The sequence below is a fragment of the Procambarus clarkii genome, chromosome 89 (genome assembly GCF_040958095.1).
Source record: "Procambarus clarkii isolate CNS0578487 chromosome 89, FALCON_Pclarkii_2.0, whole genome shotgun sequence".
NCBI classification, from domain to species: domain Eukaryota; kingdom Metazoa; phylum Arthropoda; class Malacostraca; order Decapoda; family Cambaridae; genus Procambarus; species Procambarus clarkii.
In genome coordinates this window covers 16994042-17008918 of record NC_091238.1, presented here as the reverse complement: position 1 = coordinate 17008918, position 14877 = coordinate 16994042, and the positions used below count along the sequence as shown (strand labels likewise).

Sequence of the window (14877 nt, the reverse complement as noted above, 5' to 3'; positions counted from 1 at the left end):
CCTCATCCGGCCGAGCCAGGGCTCTTGGTGCTCGCCCTGCCTTTTGGTCCCCAAGCCAGACGGCTCCTGGCGATTATGCACCGACTATCGGCAGCTCAACAAGGTGACCATTGTGGATGCCTATCCGCTGCCCCTCCTCGAGGATTGCATCGACGAGTTGGGAAATGCCAAGTACGTTTCGAAATTCGACCTCTCGAGGGGGTATTATCAAATCCCACTCACTGAACGTGCTAAACAGCTCACTGCGTTCGTGACACCCGAGGGTGTTTTTGAGTATCAAGTGTTACCGTTCGGCTTGCGTAATGCCCCTGCCACGTTCCAGAGACTCATGAACTCTCTACTCGCTAAGGTGCCAAATTGTCGGGCGTATTTAGATGATATCGTGCTGTTTGACAGTAATTGGGCTGACCACATAGCTAGGTTACGCCAGTTGTTTGCCATCTTGAAAAGGGCAAATCTTACCTTAAATGCTAAAAAGTGTCATTTTGGCCAAGGCACAGTGACGTACCTCGGTTATGAAGTGGGCCAAGGAAAAGTGTTACCTCGGCAAGATAAAATCAATGCCATTCTGGAGTATCCAGTACTAAAATCTAAAAAGGACGTTCAAAGATTTATCGGTATGTGTGCGTACTATCGACGTTTTTGTCAGAACTTTTCCAGTGTTGCCACTCCTCTCACAGACTTGTTGCGGAAAGCCGTTAAATTTAAGTGGTCATCAGACTGTGCAGAGGCATTTAAAAATTTGAAATTGATCTTAGCTTCCGCCCCAGTGCTTGCTAGTCCAAGGTTCGACCGACCGTTTAAAATTCATGTTGACGCGTCTGACTCGGGTGCTGGTGCAGTGTTGTTGCAAACTGGGGATGATCAGGTGGAACACCCAGTATATTATTACTCTGTGAAATTCGACAAGGCGCAACGCAATTATTCAGTGGTAGAAAAAGAGGCGTTGGCGTTAGTGTTAACATGTAAAAAGTTCGAAGTTTACCTCACAGGTAATATAGTGGAAGTGTACACGGACCATAACCCACTAGTCTTCCTGACTCAGATGAAGGGTAAGAATAAACGCATCCTCAGGTGGGCGTTGTACCTACAGGACTTCAATCTTTCCATTACCCACCTACCGGGCAGACTCAACGTGATAGCCGACGCTCTGTCCCGGTTGCCTGAATAACATTCATCTGAGCCACAGAAAGCCATTTACCAACTGTCATGCTTTAGTTATTTTTTTTAGGTTCTCCTGTGACATTAAATATTCCGTGTCCAATTTATTTACTTCCCTGTTCTTTTATTTTTGTTGTGTATGCTTTTTTTTCTTTCAGAGAACTCCTTTGTATTTTTTTTTTTTTTTTTTGCAGAGAAATTGCTTTTGATTGATTTTTTGTTTTTGTCATATGTTTTTCTTTTTGTTCTCTGTATACTCTTACAAAAAAATATGACTACTATTCTAGTAGTCACATTTTTTTTTCTCTGAAGGGGGGAGGAGTGTTACGACCCTGGGTTCTCCAGTGGAAACCAGAGGTCAAAATTGAGCTATTAAACTTCCTGGTAGCACAGTTGGGCATCTAGAATGTCAATTGTTTGTATCTTCCCTGCCAGACGTAAGACTTATTGTTTCTCAAAGAGCATTTAAAGACTGAGCTGGGGGTTGATTATTAAATAATAACATAGGCACCAACTTTGCTTACTAATACTTTCTAATCATTCATAAAGTAACAATACGTTGCATAGGGGAAGATCTTTAATGTGCTTAGCTGCACGATCAATTAGGCTCCTCCCGGCACCACGACATGAGGGAGGCAACTGGTGGCTAGCTCGGTCTTCTCTTGGCTGGTGGCGTGAGGTTAAGACCTACTCTGTGGCTGTATCCCTACTCTCCTTCCTTCTCCTCTTACTTATTTCCCTTACCTGAAGTTCCTGTATCCTTAAGCTAAGTACAGGGCATTAGTGAGTGTGCCTACTCTGGTAGTAACGATTGGTGAGACCTGGGGATAGTATTTTGCCAGTGTTTGGGTACCCCTAAGTGTTGTGTTTTGTATTAGGGTCCCACGTGGTTTCACTACCCTAAGCTGCATCCAGCTTCAGTGCTTATCCAGTAGTACTTTACCCTAGCTTGTTATTAGTGTAAACCTTGTATCCTGCCTACGTGGACCAAGGCTTTTAACGTAAGATAGTGTGGTAAAGTTATTATTATTATTGTTATTGGTGTGAGTGTATATGGGGGGTTGTTAACGGGTTAATAAATAAGTACATGAATTACAGAGTATCTCTTCTTCCAAGGTGGGAGCGCAGTGATCAACCCTTAGACTAACATATTTGGTCTTGTAGCAAGTTATTACTACTGTGGATAGTTTATTTTGGGGGCCGGGCCTTTTAGCTCTCCCATATTTGATACTCCTGTCTTCTAACTACCTATACCCCTTAATAGTACCAGTACCCCATAGAAGCCCCACTCATATCAGTTGTAACACAACCAAAGACCTCTTCACAAAAAGATGATTTCCAAATAAATTTCAAACCTTATTTCTAAGCTATAACATTCAGTTGCTCCCTATTTTGAGCCTTAGAAAGAGCCCCCCACAGAACCAGGAAAAAACAAATAAGGAAAAGATACTGGTTGCTGCTTCTACCATACTATCCCCCTTATTTCACCTTTGTACACCCTACTACAGTAGTTAAATGATTCTCAGGCATCTTACAAACATGTCAATAACACTCGAGTGTATTACACCTCATCCACGCCACAACTCCATATTTCATTCCCCTCACATGTTTCACTCGTACCATACATACATATACCTTTTGCTATATCAATCCCACATGATTTCACTAGTTGCTTTCCTCCAAAAAGTCACTTCCTTTTGTTATTAAGCATTCTATATCTTTCCATATCTAAGTTTCTCTTCCATATGTCAGGGCTGGAAGTTGTATACTGTCTCAGCACTTTCATAACTGCTATAAAAACATGCCTTCCTTACATTGTGCTATTTACCTCTATCACTTTACTCCCACTCATTATCTTCTCTCCGAATCTTCCATACTCCATTTTTATGTAACACTGCCTCAAAGCATTTAAAATTAAGTACCTCTTACAACACCATACAATGTTTTGCCCGAAACGCTGTGCGTATTAGTGGCTTTAGGTGGCTTTAGCTAGTATGTACTAGCTCTATCTAGAAATCCAACATTATGTTTGTAACTCATTTTGAACGTATGTACTTTTACCTAAATAAACATTTATTTATTGCAGACGAGAAGTCACAATAACGTGACTGAAATATGTTGACCAAACTACACACTAGAAAGTGAAGGGACAACGATGTTTTGGTCGGTCCTGGACCATTATCAAGTTGATTGTGAATCATTCTCACAATCAACTTGAGAATGGTCCAGGACGGACCGAAAAGTTGTCGTCCCTTCACCTTCTAGTGTGTGGTTTGATCAACATTTATTTATTATTTATTTATTTATACAGTATACCATTTCCTACATTTTTATCCTTTGGAAATTATTTTATGCTTTTTCAATATAATTTATACCATATATATATTCTATTACTTCTTTATTTATAATAATAGTACAATTTTGCTTAATACACACTGTGTTAGACAACATATAGTATACTTTGCACACAGTACACAAGGCATCCACTTCAAAATCTTCATTCTTTATTGCAAACATCTGCACCACATTAACTCATTCACAAGTTGCATTTTAAATACAAAATTTGAAAGTTTAACAATGTAACAAGATTTATCATCATCTCCGAATCACATCCAGTTTATAAATTTCATAAATTTCACGGCAACACCCCACTGCTGCCATGGAGCTAAAGCAAGTCGAGACATTAATTGTAAACACAACATAAATGAAAACCAAGTTACAATTCTTACCCCTGTTTCTCTGCAACTTGATCCATCCCCACAACCTCAACAAATCTTGCTTTGATTGTTCTCTGCAGCTGCTCAGTTACCTGAAAGAACAAGATTAATCACTTGATTATCTGCAGTTGTTAAGAAGAAATTATGCCATATATATGCAAAAGCAAGATAAACACTAATCAAACATGTGCTGAGCAAGTGAACAGCTCCTTTCTGAGCATGGTATCCTGCCCCTCACAAAGATGTTATCAATAAGATGAATCGCCATGCCTGAACACATTAACCATGAGATTCACTGACACACCCCAACACATTACCCATAAGATGCATTGCCACACCCCAACATATTATCTGCAAGATGCATTGCTGCACCCCAACATATTACCCATGAGGTATGTGACTTCAATTCAGGCAAGATAACATCGAGCATCAGCACCACACAGTCACAAGTGTCCACATACTGTAGGGTTGCTAGGGACGGTACCTGGCATTGCCTGGGTCCATATGTCTCCTATTTGTCCCATCTTGCTATCTATCTATCTTTCCACTCATCCATCCATCCATCCATCACTAAATAACTTATCTAGCTTTCTATCCATCTATAAATCTATTTATCCATCTCTTTATGCACCTATTCATTTATCTATCTACTGTCTCTCTCGTAAAAATATAATTGTCTAATGTCTGTGTGATCGCCGATAAGAGGAGCTTAGCAGTGTGAAGTAGAATAGTTACCCTGTAAACTGAGTGTGTGGCTTGAGTAATCTTTGAAGCAGTTGGATGGTCGTTTGTTTCATGCGAATACATGTATGAGCAAATTATGGACAGCAAGAAAATCATTGATTATCCCGAGATCAGTGAATAATGGTGTATTACTCTAAAAACATTTTTCATTTTAATAGTTTGTTTTCAACATATTTAGCTGTGCAGCTGGCAGGCAGTGCCAAAAATCATCATGGGCATTTGAATGTGGCCCTGGTATGCTGTTCCCTTTTAAATTCTGGTGACCTTGACCAGCCTATGTTCATCCCAGACCATTATCTCTGTCAATTTGGGTGAAGCTAGGCCCAAGTGTCTGGCCTCCAACTTCAAACAGACAGACAGACATTCTGTCTTATAGTATAGATATAAGGTTCATGGTACTGTAATTACTCGCGGCAAGAGTCCATCCTGTACTGGATCAAACAGAGATTCAGCAGTTTGTTCACTCTCATGACCTCTAATGGAAACTGCTCAACCTATCATCTCACGTCAACATTAATTCTACTTAAATACATAATGGACATTGTTTTCCGAGTAAAAACAAGTGGGTTGCGAAAAAAATTCTCATGGAACACATTCATAACTTGGGGACTTCAGACAGTAGGCGCCTGACTGGAGTCTGCCGTGGGCGCCTGACAGCTGGGTGGACAGCGCTTCTGATTCGTAGTCCTGAGGTTCCGGGTTCGATCCCTGGTGGAGGCGGAGACAAATGAGAAAAATGTTTTTCACCTTGATGCTCCTGTTCACCTTGCAGTAAATAGGTACCTAGGAGTTAGACAGCTGCTACGGGCTGCTTCCTGGGGGTGTGTAGCAAAAAGGAGGCCTGGTCGAGGACCGGGCCGCGGGGACGCTAAGCCCCAAAATCATCTCAAGATAACCTCCCTGTACACTAAGATAATACCACATATACTGTAACACTAGCCTACTTGCCTGCAATTCAACAGCAGTGTCGCCTTGATATCTTCCCCGTACTGCTGCCTCCAAAGATATCCCAGTGCTCACTTTTGTAGGACGTACAAAAGACCCAGAAGTAGGAAACCTGGAGAGAAATTAAATTTAAAAAACAAAAAAGCACTGTTCACTGTAGGTACAATCACTGTAGGATTAGGTAGCTAGTCCTCTGCACTTTTTTTTTTTTTTTTTACATTAGACATCATATTTATTATCTCATTTTCCACTTCCACCTCAAATAGTAGAAAAAATAGTAAATAATTTAATAAAAGAAAAATGCAACTATTTATTTAACTATTAAATATTTAAATATCACTTATCCATTTGTTATATGATTCATGCCATACAATAAAGTAGCAACAAAAACAAGCACCAATACTCCTCATGAATTGTCATATATAGTACAAACTAGTACTGTACTGTACAGTCATTCCCCTCTCTACAAACTGCATTAACCCAGCCTTATTAACACTGGTTGTTCCCTCAAAAATCCGCCGACACACACATGCATTGAAGAAAATGAACTGGAAAGCAAGTGCAATGAGGAGAGGTTAGAGGTGTTAAATATACCAAAGCTAGACGATAGAAGAAAAAAGGCGATATGATCACTACGTACGTACAAAATAGCAACAAGAATCTATAAAATTGACAAAAAAAGAATTTTTAAAACTGCAACTTCAAGATTGAACTATCTTACCTTGTCTCAAAGTATTTGACCCCATTATGAGATCCATTATGCCTGCCCCGGGCAGCATCATCCCAGTCTATACCATACCACTGTCCTTGTGTGGTAGGAATTTCACCAATCCATTTTACTGTTCCTCGAGCTCCCTCACATTCTATCCGGCTACCAATCATGACTGCCGAGTTGGCCATCTGTGGAGAGTATTGCCTTACTATCTAATAATACTGAGGTGTATTGACTTTAATAAGGATATAAAATATAGTAAAACAAAATATTATATAATAATATAGAGGAAATTAGCAGAAATTTACTTACTTTACATTCTATAACTTTGTTGGTAAATATTGAGGGTTAACTCTTGAAGTGTGGCAATCATCATACTTTGATCCTAGGGTAAAGCAGTTATCATATGTTGTCATATGATAACGTAATCATATGAGTTATATATCGATTTTAGTTATCTCCCAGTTTTTATACAAACTGTGCAAACAGGGTTATAAATACTGCTATCATTCTGAATTGCTAATATCTATGAGATTATCTTGTACAGTACTAATATTCATGTGATTATCATCAAATCACAATTTAGTGCAGAGTAAATCACGATAACATGGCTGAAAATTAAACACCCAACCCACACATTTGAAAAGAGAGAGAGAGAGAGAACATTTGGATCTGTCCTAGACCATTATCAAGTTGTGTAAAGAGAGTGTGACAAAAAGTTTATATAAGGCTACAAGATGAGGTGAAAGGTGTGGAGGCAAGAAGGAAAAATGTCGGAGAACAGAGGGGCCAACAATGCAGTATCTGAACATGGCAAGGTCATACTGTGAAGCATTTGGGGAAGAATTTCGAGTGCATACTCTAATTGTTAACACTTGCAGCTTACTGCTACGGATATTGAGTCCATAATTAACTCTACGGATGTCCGGCGGAGACGCATTTTACATCCAAAATTAAAGTATTTGTTAAAATTCCATTTATTGTTTGATTATTATGGGAATAGTTTTAAAATGCATGCCATAAGATTGTGAATAATTTGATACCAAAATACAGTAAACAACGTGGAACGGAAATTGAGATCAGAACACTGGAAAGAGAATACACAATTTAGTGTGGGTGCTCGCTCCCAGGAAATACCAGGCCCACCTTGGGGTGGGCTGAGACATGTACGCCGGGCCACGCAGTGTTAACAATGGCTGTAAATTGGGAAGAGTGGAATAATACATACTCTAGATTCATTATGGCAAACATTATACACATTATTCATACCTTATTCAGCAAGCCCAAACCTAACTGGACCTTGAGCAGTTGAAAGATCAACAATAGTCCCTCTCTGTGTCACAAGAATCAGTCCTTCTTTCACCAGCTGAGTTCCAATCTTGCGAACTGCTGGCATTAAATCTCGCCAAGCCTTTGGTGAGAGAGCGCGTGCAACCTGTAAATTATCAAAGCAAAAATTCCTTTATTCTTCATGTTTTAACATGGTAAATGTAATTACTGGACAGCATAATACAGTACATGTTTTGGATCCCATACTCTGTTATCTGAACAACATTTAGATAAATATGCTTTCAATGATCCATATAGTGCATAAGTGAGCAGAAGCTTCACACACTTTACTGAATATACATACAATGTATATACGATACATCTATACAAACGGTGAACTTCGCAGACATGGAAAAATCCCAATAAAGTTCCTATCTATAAAAATTTAAACGGAGAAGTTCGCTGAAATTACAGACCTGTATTATTGATAAGTATGGTATTAAAATCAATAGAAAACAATGAAAACAAATTTGGTAGACTACAAGAAAGAAACGACAGAATAATGGACAATATGGTTTTCATTCAGTTAAGTCTTTCACAACCAATGTTCTGTACTTTTACAATATAGCCACAGAGATCTTGCAATAGAGGGTGGGGCCAACTGCAGCTACCTGGACCTAAAAAAGGACTGACAGTCATGTTCTAGATAGTAAACTACCACCAGAGGATCACATCAAAGGTGTTGCAAGAGAAGCCTATGCCATGTTAGCAAATTTCAGAATTTAAATACAGTACCTGTATATGGATGGAGAAATACTAAAGACACTGTTGTGAACAGTCATGAGACTAAAATTAGAATATGCAGTAGTTGTGTGTTGTCCATATCTCAAGAAGCACATCAATAAACTAAAAAGGTGCAACTGCATCCTACTACAGTACTGTATATAGTTTCTTGAACTAAAAAATTGATACGAGGAAAGAAAGAGGCATTAAATATTCCATAACCGGAAGATATAACGAAGAGGTGACATGATCACCACATACCAAATAGTGACAAGAATTGGCACAGTTGACAAGGAGGAATTTTTTAAACCTGCAGCTTTAAAAGCAAAGGTGCCAAAGAAAAAGTTTTGCAGAGTTTTAGAAGGTTAGAACAGTTGAAGTGAGAAGGTGGTGAATGCGAAATTCATCAGCAATTACAAAGCATCATGTGACCGATTATAGAGAAGTTGGAACACTACGAGTACAGTATAGCTCTAATCCTGTAACCACACTTAGGTAATTACACACACAATGTGTATACACATATAATGTGTAACTAACTCACCTCAGAGGGGCAAACTGTCTTCTTGAGGCCTCTGGCTCTAACAAGCTCAAGAATTTGTCCACGAATCAGTGCATCAAATCTTTCTGACAGTCGCTTATGTCTCTCTGTGAGCGACTCTTGATCTCTCTTTACTGCATAAGGGTTGGGTATTGTGGGTAATGGTACAGACACAGTAGGAGTGTGAGCAGGATTATTTGAATTGCAAGATGTGCTGAAAGAAGAATTTGTGTTATCCGAGGTAGTAGATGAGAAAGAAGAATTAGTGTTATCTGAAGTAGTAGATGAGAAGGCAGGACAAGTACTCCTGTTACTCAAGATATTACTCCTGTAGGAATGAAGAGTATTGTCAGTAGAACTGTTTGTGTAGATGATATTGCTGTCACCTGAGATAAGTGAACTTCCAACTGGAATGATATTGGAAACACCTATTGAATTAGGTCTGGAATTACTGCTGGGAACTGCAGTGTGATCTGTGATGGAAACAGATGTTTGGACAAAAGGTGGAGGTGAAGCCAGTACAATATTACATGCAGAAGTGTGTGATGTAGGTTGAGTGTAAGTAATGGTTCCTCCAAGCAGGCACTGATCACTTCCTACAGATCCATGTTCTGCCTGCACAGCCACTGCAACTGCAGTGGGAACTGTTAGTGCCCCAACTGCTGACACACCAGAGGATGCACCTATCAGAGATCTTGCTGCTGATGCTGGTGTCAAGAGCTGAACTGTTGCCAACTGCTGTGCCTGAACCAGGTACTGTGGAAAAATAAATAATTTTGAGTAAATACTAACTTAAAGTGAGCAAAAAATTGTATAGCTAAATGCACCTAATAACACTCTACATCTCCATACTTCAAGGTGCTAATTATTCTCATGGACCTCCCACAGTTCAAACCAACCTCACCCACAACACCTAAACTACCTGCTTTAATTAAAGAAAATATACCAACTCATATTTAACACTTTCACTGCAGCACCTTTATTTTGATTTCAATACTGTATTCCCATCTTGGGTTACAATGCACCTACAAAATAAATAGTAATATTACCAATAATTTATTAAATTTTTAGCAAGTTTTTAAATTTAATTTTTTTTTTCCTATACAGTACATATATACAGTATATACTGTATACAAGAGTTCTTTGTTGTTCTTTAAACGAGAAAATCATTTAACAACCATGTACCCATTCATTTTGGGTGAACAGAGGCTACAGTTAAGGACTGATGCCCAGTCAATGCTCCCCGGCCAGGATATGAACCCAAGCCAAATCGCTCGAGGTGTGGGACAAGTGTGTTACCACTGCGCCACAGGGATTGCATGAACTGGAATTTAACTAAATTCCAGATCATGTTCCTAAGACATAAATAAACCTTCTCTCTAGGAACTGTATACAGTACATACCCTCTTAACATTGATAGCAGCAGCCTGGGCCCTCCCAACCCAGGCACCGGCAGCCTGGCCCTCCCAACCCAGGCACCAGCAGCCTGGGCCCTCCCAACTTTGGCATTAGCTGACCAGCTCTACCAGCCTGGACAGGAGCAGCCCCAAGCCCTACCAGCCTGGATAACAGCCATCTGGGTCTTTCTTACCCAGTCAAGAGCAATTCAAGCTTCTCTACCAGATCCACAACAATTCTATCTTCCTTACCTATTCAGAAATAATTAATATTTCCACACTAGGTATGGAATAACTCATACTTCCTTACCCATTCAGGAACAATTTGAACTTCCTTACCCGGTCAGGAACAAGGGATATTGGTGATGCAATTCTTTTCACTGTCTCCTCACCAACACATCTCTCCTGTTTCCTCTTCATTTAGGTGTCTTCTGCAAAATAATATAATTGCATTTTATACAAACCTACACAATTTAATATTAAGATTTACAGGAGCAATGACAAGAGTACAAAAACTATTTTATTTATCCTCGCTCACATCAAGCGTCCAGTGAACAGTGTTACAGAACCGAACTGTCATGTCATGTTTAAGCTGCTTGTTTTCCTGTAGCCAGGCCCAGCTTACTTGTAAATACTATATACATGAGTATATAGTATTTACTATACTATATACTCATGTATATAGTATAGTATATACTATATACTATATAGTATTTAAATACTATATACTCATGTATATAGTATTTACAATATATATAGTATATAGTATATACATAGAGTATAGTAGAGGTATTTGTGTGTCATCACGTGCACATTTGTAGGTGTTTAAATTGTTATAAATACAGTAGGATACTTCAATATTGAGGTTGGGGGTGAACGAGTTTTTTTTTAAGTTCTAGGGAAATTTACAATAAACTCCAGATATCCTAGATTTGGTTGAATCAAGTTTCCTGACCAATCAGAGAATCTATAGAAAATTGTCCAATCAGAGCACAGCAGCTAAATGATTTTGCAAATTTGGAGTAATCCACCTACCACGGAGCAAGTTACTTTAGTGGGAGAGCTAAAGTGGCACATGACACGAGTCCCAGATGACACAGGAGCCCCCAGATAATACATGACACAAGAACCCCTGGTAATACGTGACACAGGAGCCCCATGTCATATTTGACACAGGAGCCCCATGTCATACGTGACACAGGAGTCATATGTGATACATAACACAAGAGCCACATGTGATATGTGACACATGTAGAGTGGCCAAAGCCACCTACCTGGACCACAGAAGGCAGACACCGAGGCTGTGGCTCGTCACTGTTTACATTCGTCAGCTCTGACTCTCGCCCAGCCGCATTCCTCAGCCAACACTGCTCCAGCGACCACTGTGACAGCCAACACTGCTCCAGCGACCACTGTGACAGCCAACACTGCTCCAGCGACCACTGTGACAGCCAACACTGCTCCAGCGACCACTGTGACAGCCAACACTGCTCCAGCGACCACTGTGACAGCCAACACTGCTCCAGCGACCACTGTGACAGCCAACACTGCTCCAGCGACCACTGTGACAGCCAACACTGCTACAGCGACCACTGTGACAGCCAACACTGCTCCAGCGACCACTGTGACAGCCAACACTGCTCCAGCGACCACTGTGACAGCCAACACTGCTCCAGCGACCACTGTGACAGCCAACACTGCTCCAGCGACCACTGTGACAGCCAACACTGCTCCAGCGACCACTGTGACAGCCCACACTGCTCCAGCGACCACTGTGACAGCCCACACTGCTCCAGCGACCACTGTGACAGCCCACACTGCTCCAGCGACCACTGTGACAGCCCACACTGCTCCAGCGACCACTGTGACAGCCCACGCTGCTCCAGCGACCACTGTGACAGCCCACACTGCTCCAGCGACCACTGTGACAGCCCACACTGCTCCAGCGACCACTGTGACAGCCCACGCTGCTCCAGCGACCACTGTGACAGCCAACACTGCTCCAGCGACCATATATCGGGTGGCCAGAACCGTGTTCGAACTAAAAAATCCCCGCGCCTGAATATCAGCCCAAGTCATGTTGCCAAACACGGCAGCCAACGCAGTAAACTTCCTAATGTCATGGGCACGAAAATAAACCGCAGGCTGGCTAGACTTAACCCTGCGGACAACCTGGGAGACCTGAGCCCTGGAACAGGGAATGAGGGGAAACCCGGATCAACCCAAAGCCCATCCCCAGCCACAGAAGCCGAAGCGCACAGGTAACGGCGAAGAGCCTCAACCAGACACAAGACATGATGCAACCCCGGCCTGACCAACCAAGCATCAATTACCCAAGGACCCCTCCAGAAAGCAGCCGTCTCATTCTTCGCCAGAAAAACAACAACCATCCATTCCGTGAACAGAGGAATGAACCAAGACAGGCTGTCCACCAGGACGTTGGACACTCCCTGGATACGAACCGCACGGAGAACTAAACCCTGAGAATCCAGCAGACGAGTCACCTGAAGCGACTAGCCCCAAAGAGCCAAGGACCGAAGAGAACACCTGCGTTTCAAACAAGGAACAACCGGAGCGCAGTCCGAATAAAGCCGGATCGAAGAGCCCCGAGTGACCAGAACCCTCCGCAGTAAAAGCCAAACTGCCTCAAACTTCCACACTGTGCTGTGGACCCAATGGAAGGATGGAGTCCATCGCCCCTGCCCGGCCTGGTGAGCGCTGGTCACAAAGACCCAGCCGAGAGATGAGGCATCTATGAACATGTAACGATTCTATTGTTACGTGAAGTATGGTGACATCTCATCCAACCCCCACCAAGCTAACAGGCCCAGAACACAACCAAACTCCATTCCTAGCTCGACCAAACAAAAATCTCCTTAGCCCTACCTAAAACCCTCCACTTGCCCTGACACCAACTTTTGAGCCACAGCAAACAATTGAACTACATACAAAAAAAGAAACCTCGGTTTCTAGCAAACAACTAAACATAGAGCCTTAGCAAACAAACCTGGAGCACTAGTACACAAACAACCACTGAAGCACAACCATGCACGAACCGAAGCCTGATCATGCACAACCCATAGCCCAAGTGACACCCCCGGAGCCCGACCAGTTATTTAACCGGAGCCCGACCAGTTATTTAACCGGAGCCCGACCAGTTATATAACCGGAGCCCGACCAGTTATTTAACTGGAGCCCGACCAGTTGTGTAACCGAAGCTTGACCAGTTGTGTAACCAGACCCCGACCAGTTGTGCAACCGTAAGCCTAGCAAGTATACATCTCATCCAACCCCCACCAAGCTAAACAGTCGCAAAGCACAACCAAACTCCATTCGTAGCTCGACCAAACAAAAATCTCTTTAGCCCTACCTAAAACCCTCCACTTGCCCTAGAAACCAACTATGGAGCCATAGCAAACAATTGAACTATATAAAAAAACGAATTTCTAGCAAACATATAAACATAGAGCCCTAACAAACAAACCTGGAGCACTAGTACACAAACAACCGCTGGAGCACAACCATGCACGAACCAAAGCCTGACCATGCACAACCCATAGCCCAAGTGACACCCCCGGAGCCCGACCAGTTATTTAACCTGTAACGGTTCTATTGTTACGTAAAGTATGGTGACAAATAAACACAGACACTAAGATACTATATATATATTTGGTCGAATATACAGAAGTACACAGGTGATACGTTGGTGTGAGTTGAGCGCACTGAGCGTTGGTACAGTATCTCGCAAGTGTCTGCTCTAGACCACACTTGAAAGTAGACTAGTTAATGTTCGCTACACCGCTGCTTATATTGCTCGGGCATCTCACCGTGTTGCCCGGGCAACGCCTCACCTCATTCATCTCCAAAGGTTGACAGGAACATTAACACTATATTTGGAGCGAGTATATTATTGGGATAATCTACTCGCTACAGAACTCCCCCCTCCCAGGGGATGAAAGGAAAAATACTTGATCAAGGAACTTAGCTGGTCGGCGAATTGTACGCCCTGCTCGCGTTACATAACCATCAAAGTTAACTTCCTCCTCTTCGCTGATGTCATCTAACTGGGGTCGTAGGGTGGGAGGTCGCACAGGATCAGGTTGTGGTGCGGCTGGTAACTGGGGTTGTAGGGTGAGAGGTCGTACAGGATCGTCCGTTGTCGTAGGATCAGGTTGTGGTGCGGCTGGTAACTGGGGTCGAAAAGTGAACTGCGTAGTCGGCGGATGTGTCTCTGGATTTAGCAGTGTCGCAGACGTTGAGACGAAGCCTGGAGCAGAGCAGAGAGCTGAGTGAGGCCGGAGTCGTGGAGCTCTATGTGGGAGAGCGTGGCGGCTCGATTGAGATTTGTGAGTGTCTAAACTCGGGGAGCGAGAGCGTGGCGGCTCGATGCGGTCGTAGTCTGCTGTCTGCTCTGTGTCGAAGCTGTAGCGTCTTGGGTTGATAATTAGGACTGTACACGCCGAGTACTACATTGTTGACTGTGGAAATTGTAGTCTGGTACCAAAAGATGTAGGCAGTGTGTGGACAAGCTCGGTGTAGCAGGAGAGAAGAATGTGCATAATTGTTGCGTCCTTGGGTCGCTGGTGGAGCATTTAGATCCGGGGCGGA

General features: G+C 42.3%; 1 protein-coding gene and 1 long non-coding RNA gene across 2 annotated transcripts in view; both read right to left on the bottom strand.

Annotated features, from left to right (window-relative positions):
- The window catches only part of LOC123773327 (Tubulin-binding cofactor E), a 31406-nt gene extending 19634 nt beyond the window's left edge, over positions 1-11772 (bottom strand). The window contains exons 1-7 of the mRNA XM_069318098.1: positions 11544-11772; positions 10609-10700; positions 8876-9628; positions 7549-7714; positions 6289-6467; positions 5571-5679; positions 3891-3970 (exon numbers count right to left, since the gene is read on the bottom strand). Of these exons, the coding sequence (XP_069174199.1) occupies positions 3891-3970; positions 5571-5679; positions 6289-6467 (368 nt within the window). The 5' untranslated portion in view covers positions 7549-7714; positions 8876-9628; positions 10609-10700; positions 11544-11772. The remainder of the gene's footprint in view (positions 1-3890; positions 3971-5570; positions 5680-6288; positions 6468-7548; positions 7715-8875; positions 9629-10608; positions 10701-11543) is intronic.
- LOC138359172 (uncharacterized) overlaps positions 1-14877 on the bottom strand; it is a 209684-nt gene that overhangs the window by 29675 nt on the left and 165132 nt on the right. The window lies entirely within an intron of this gene.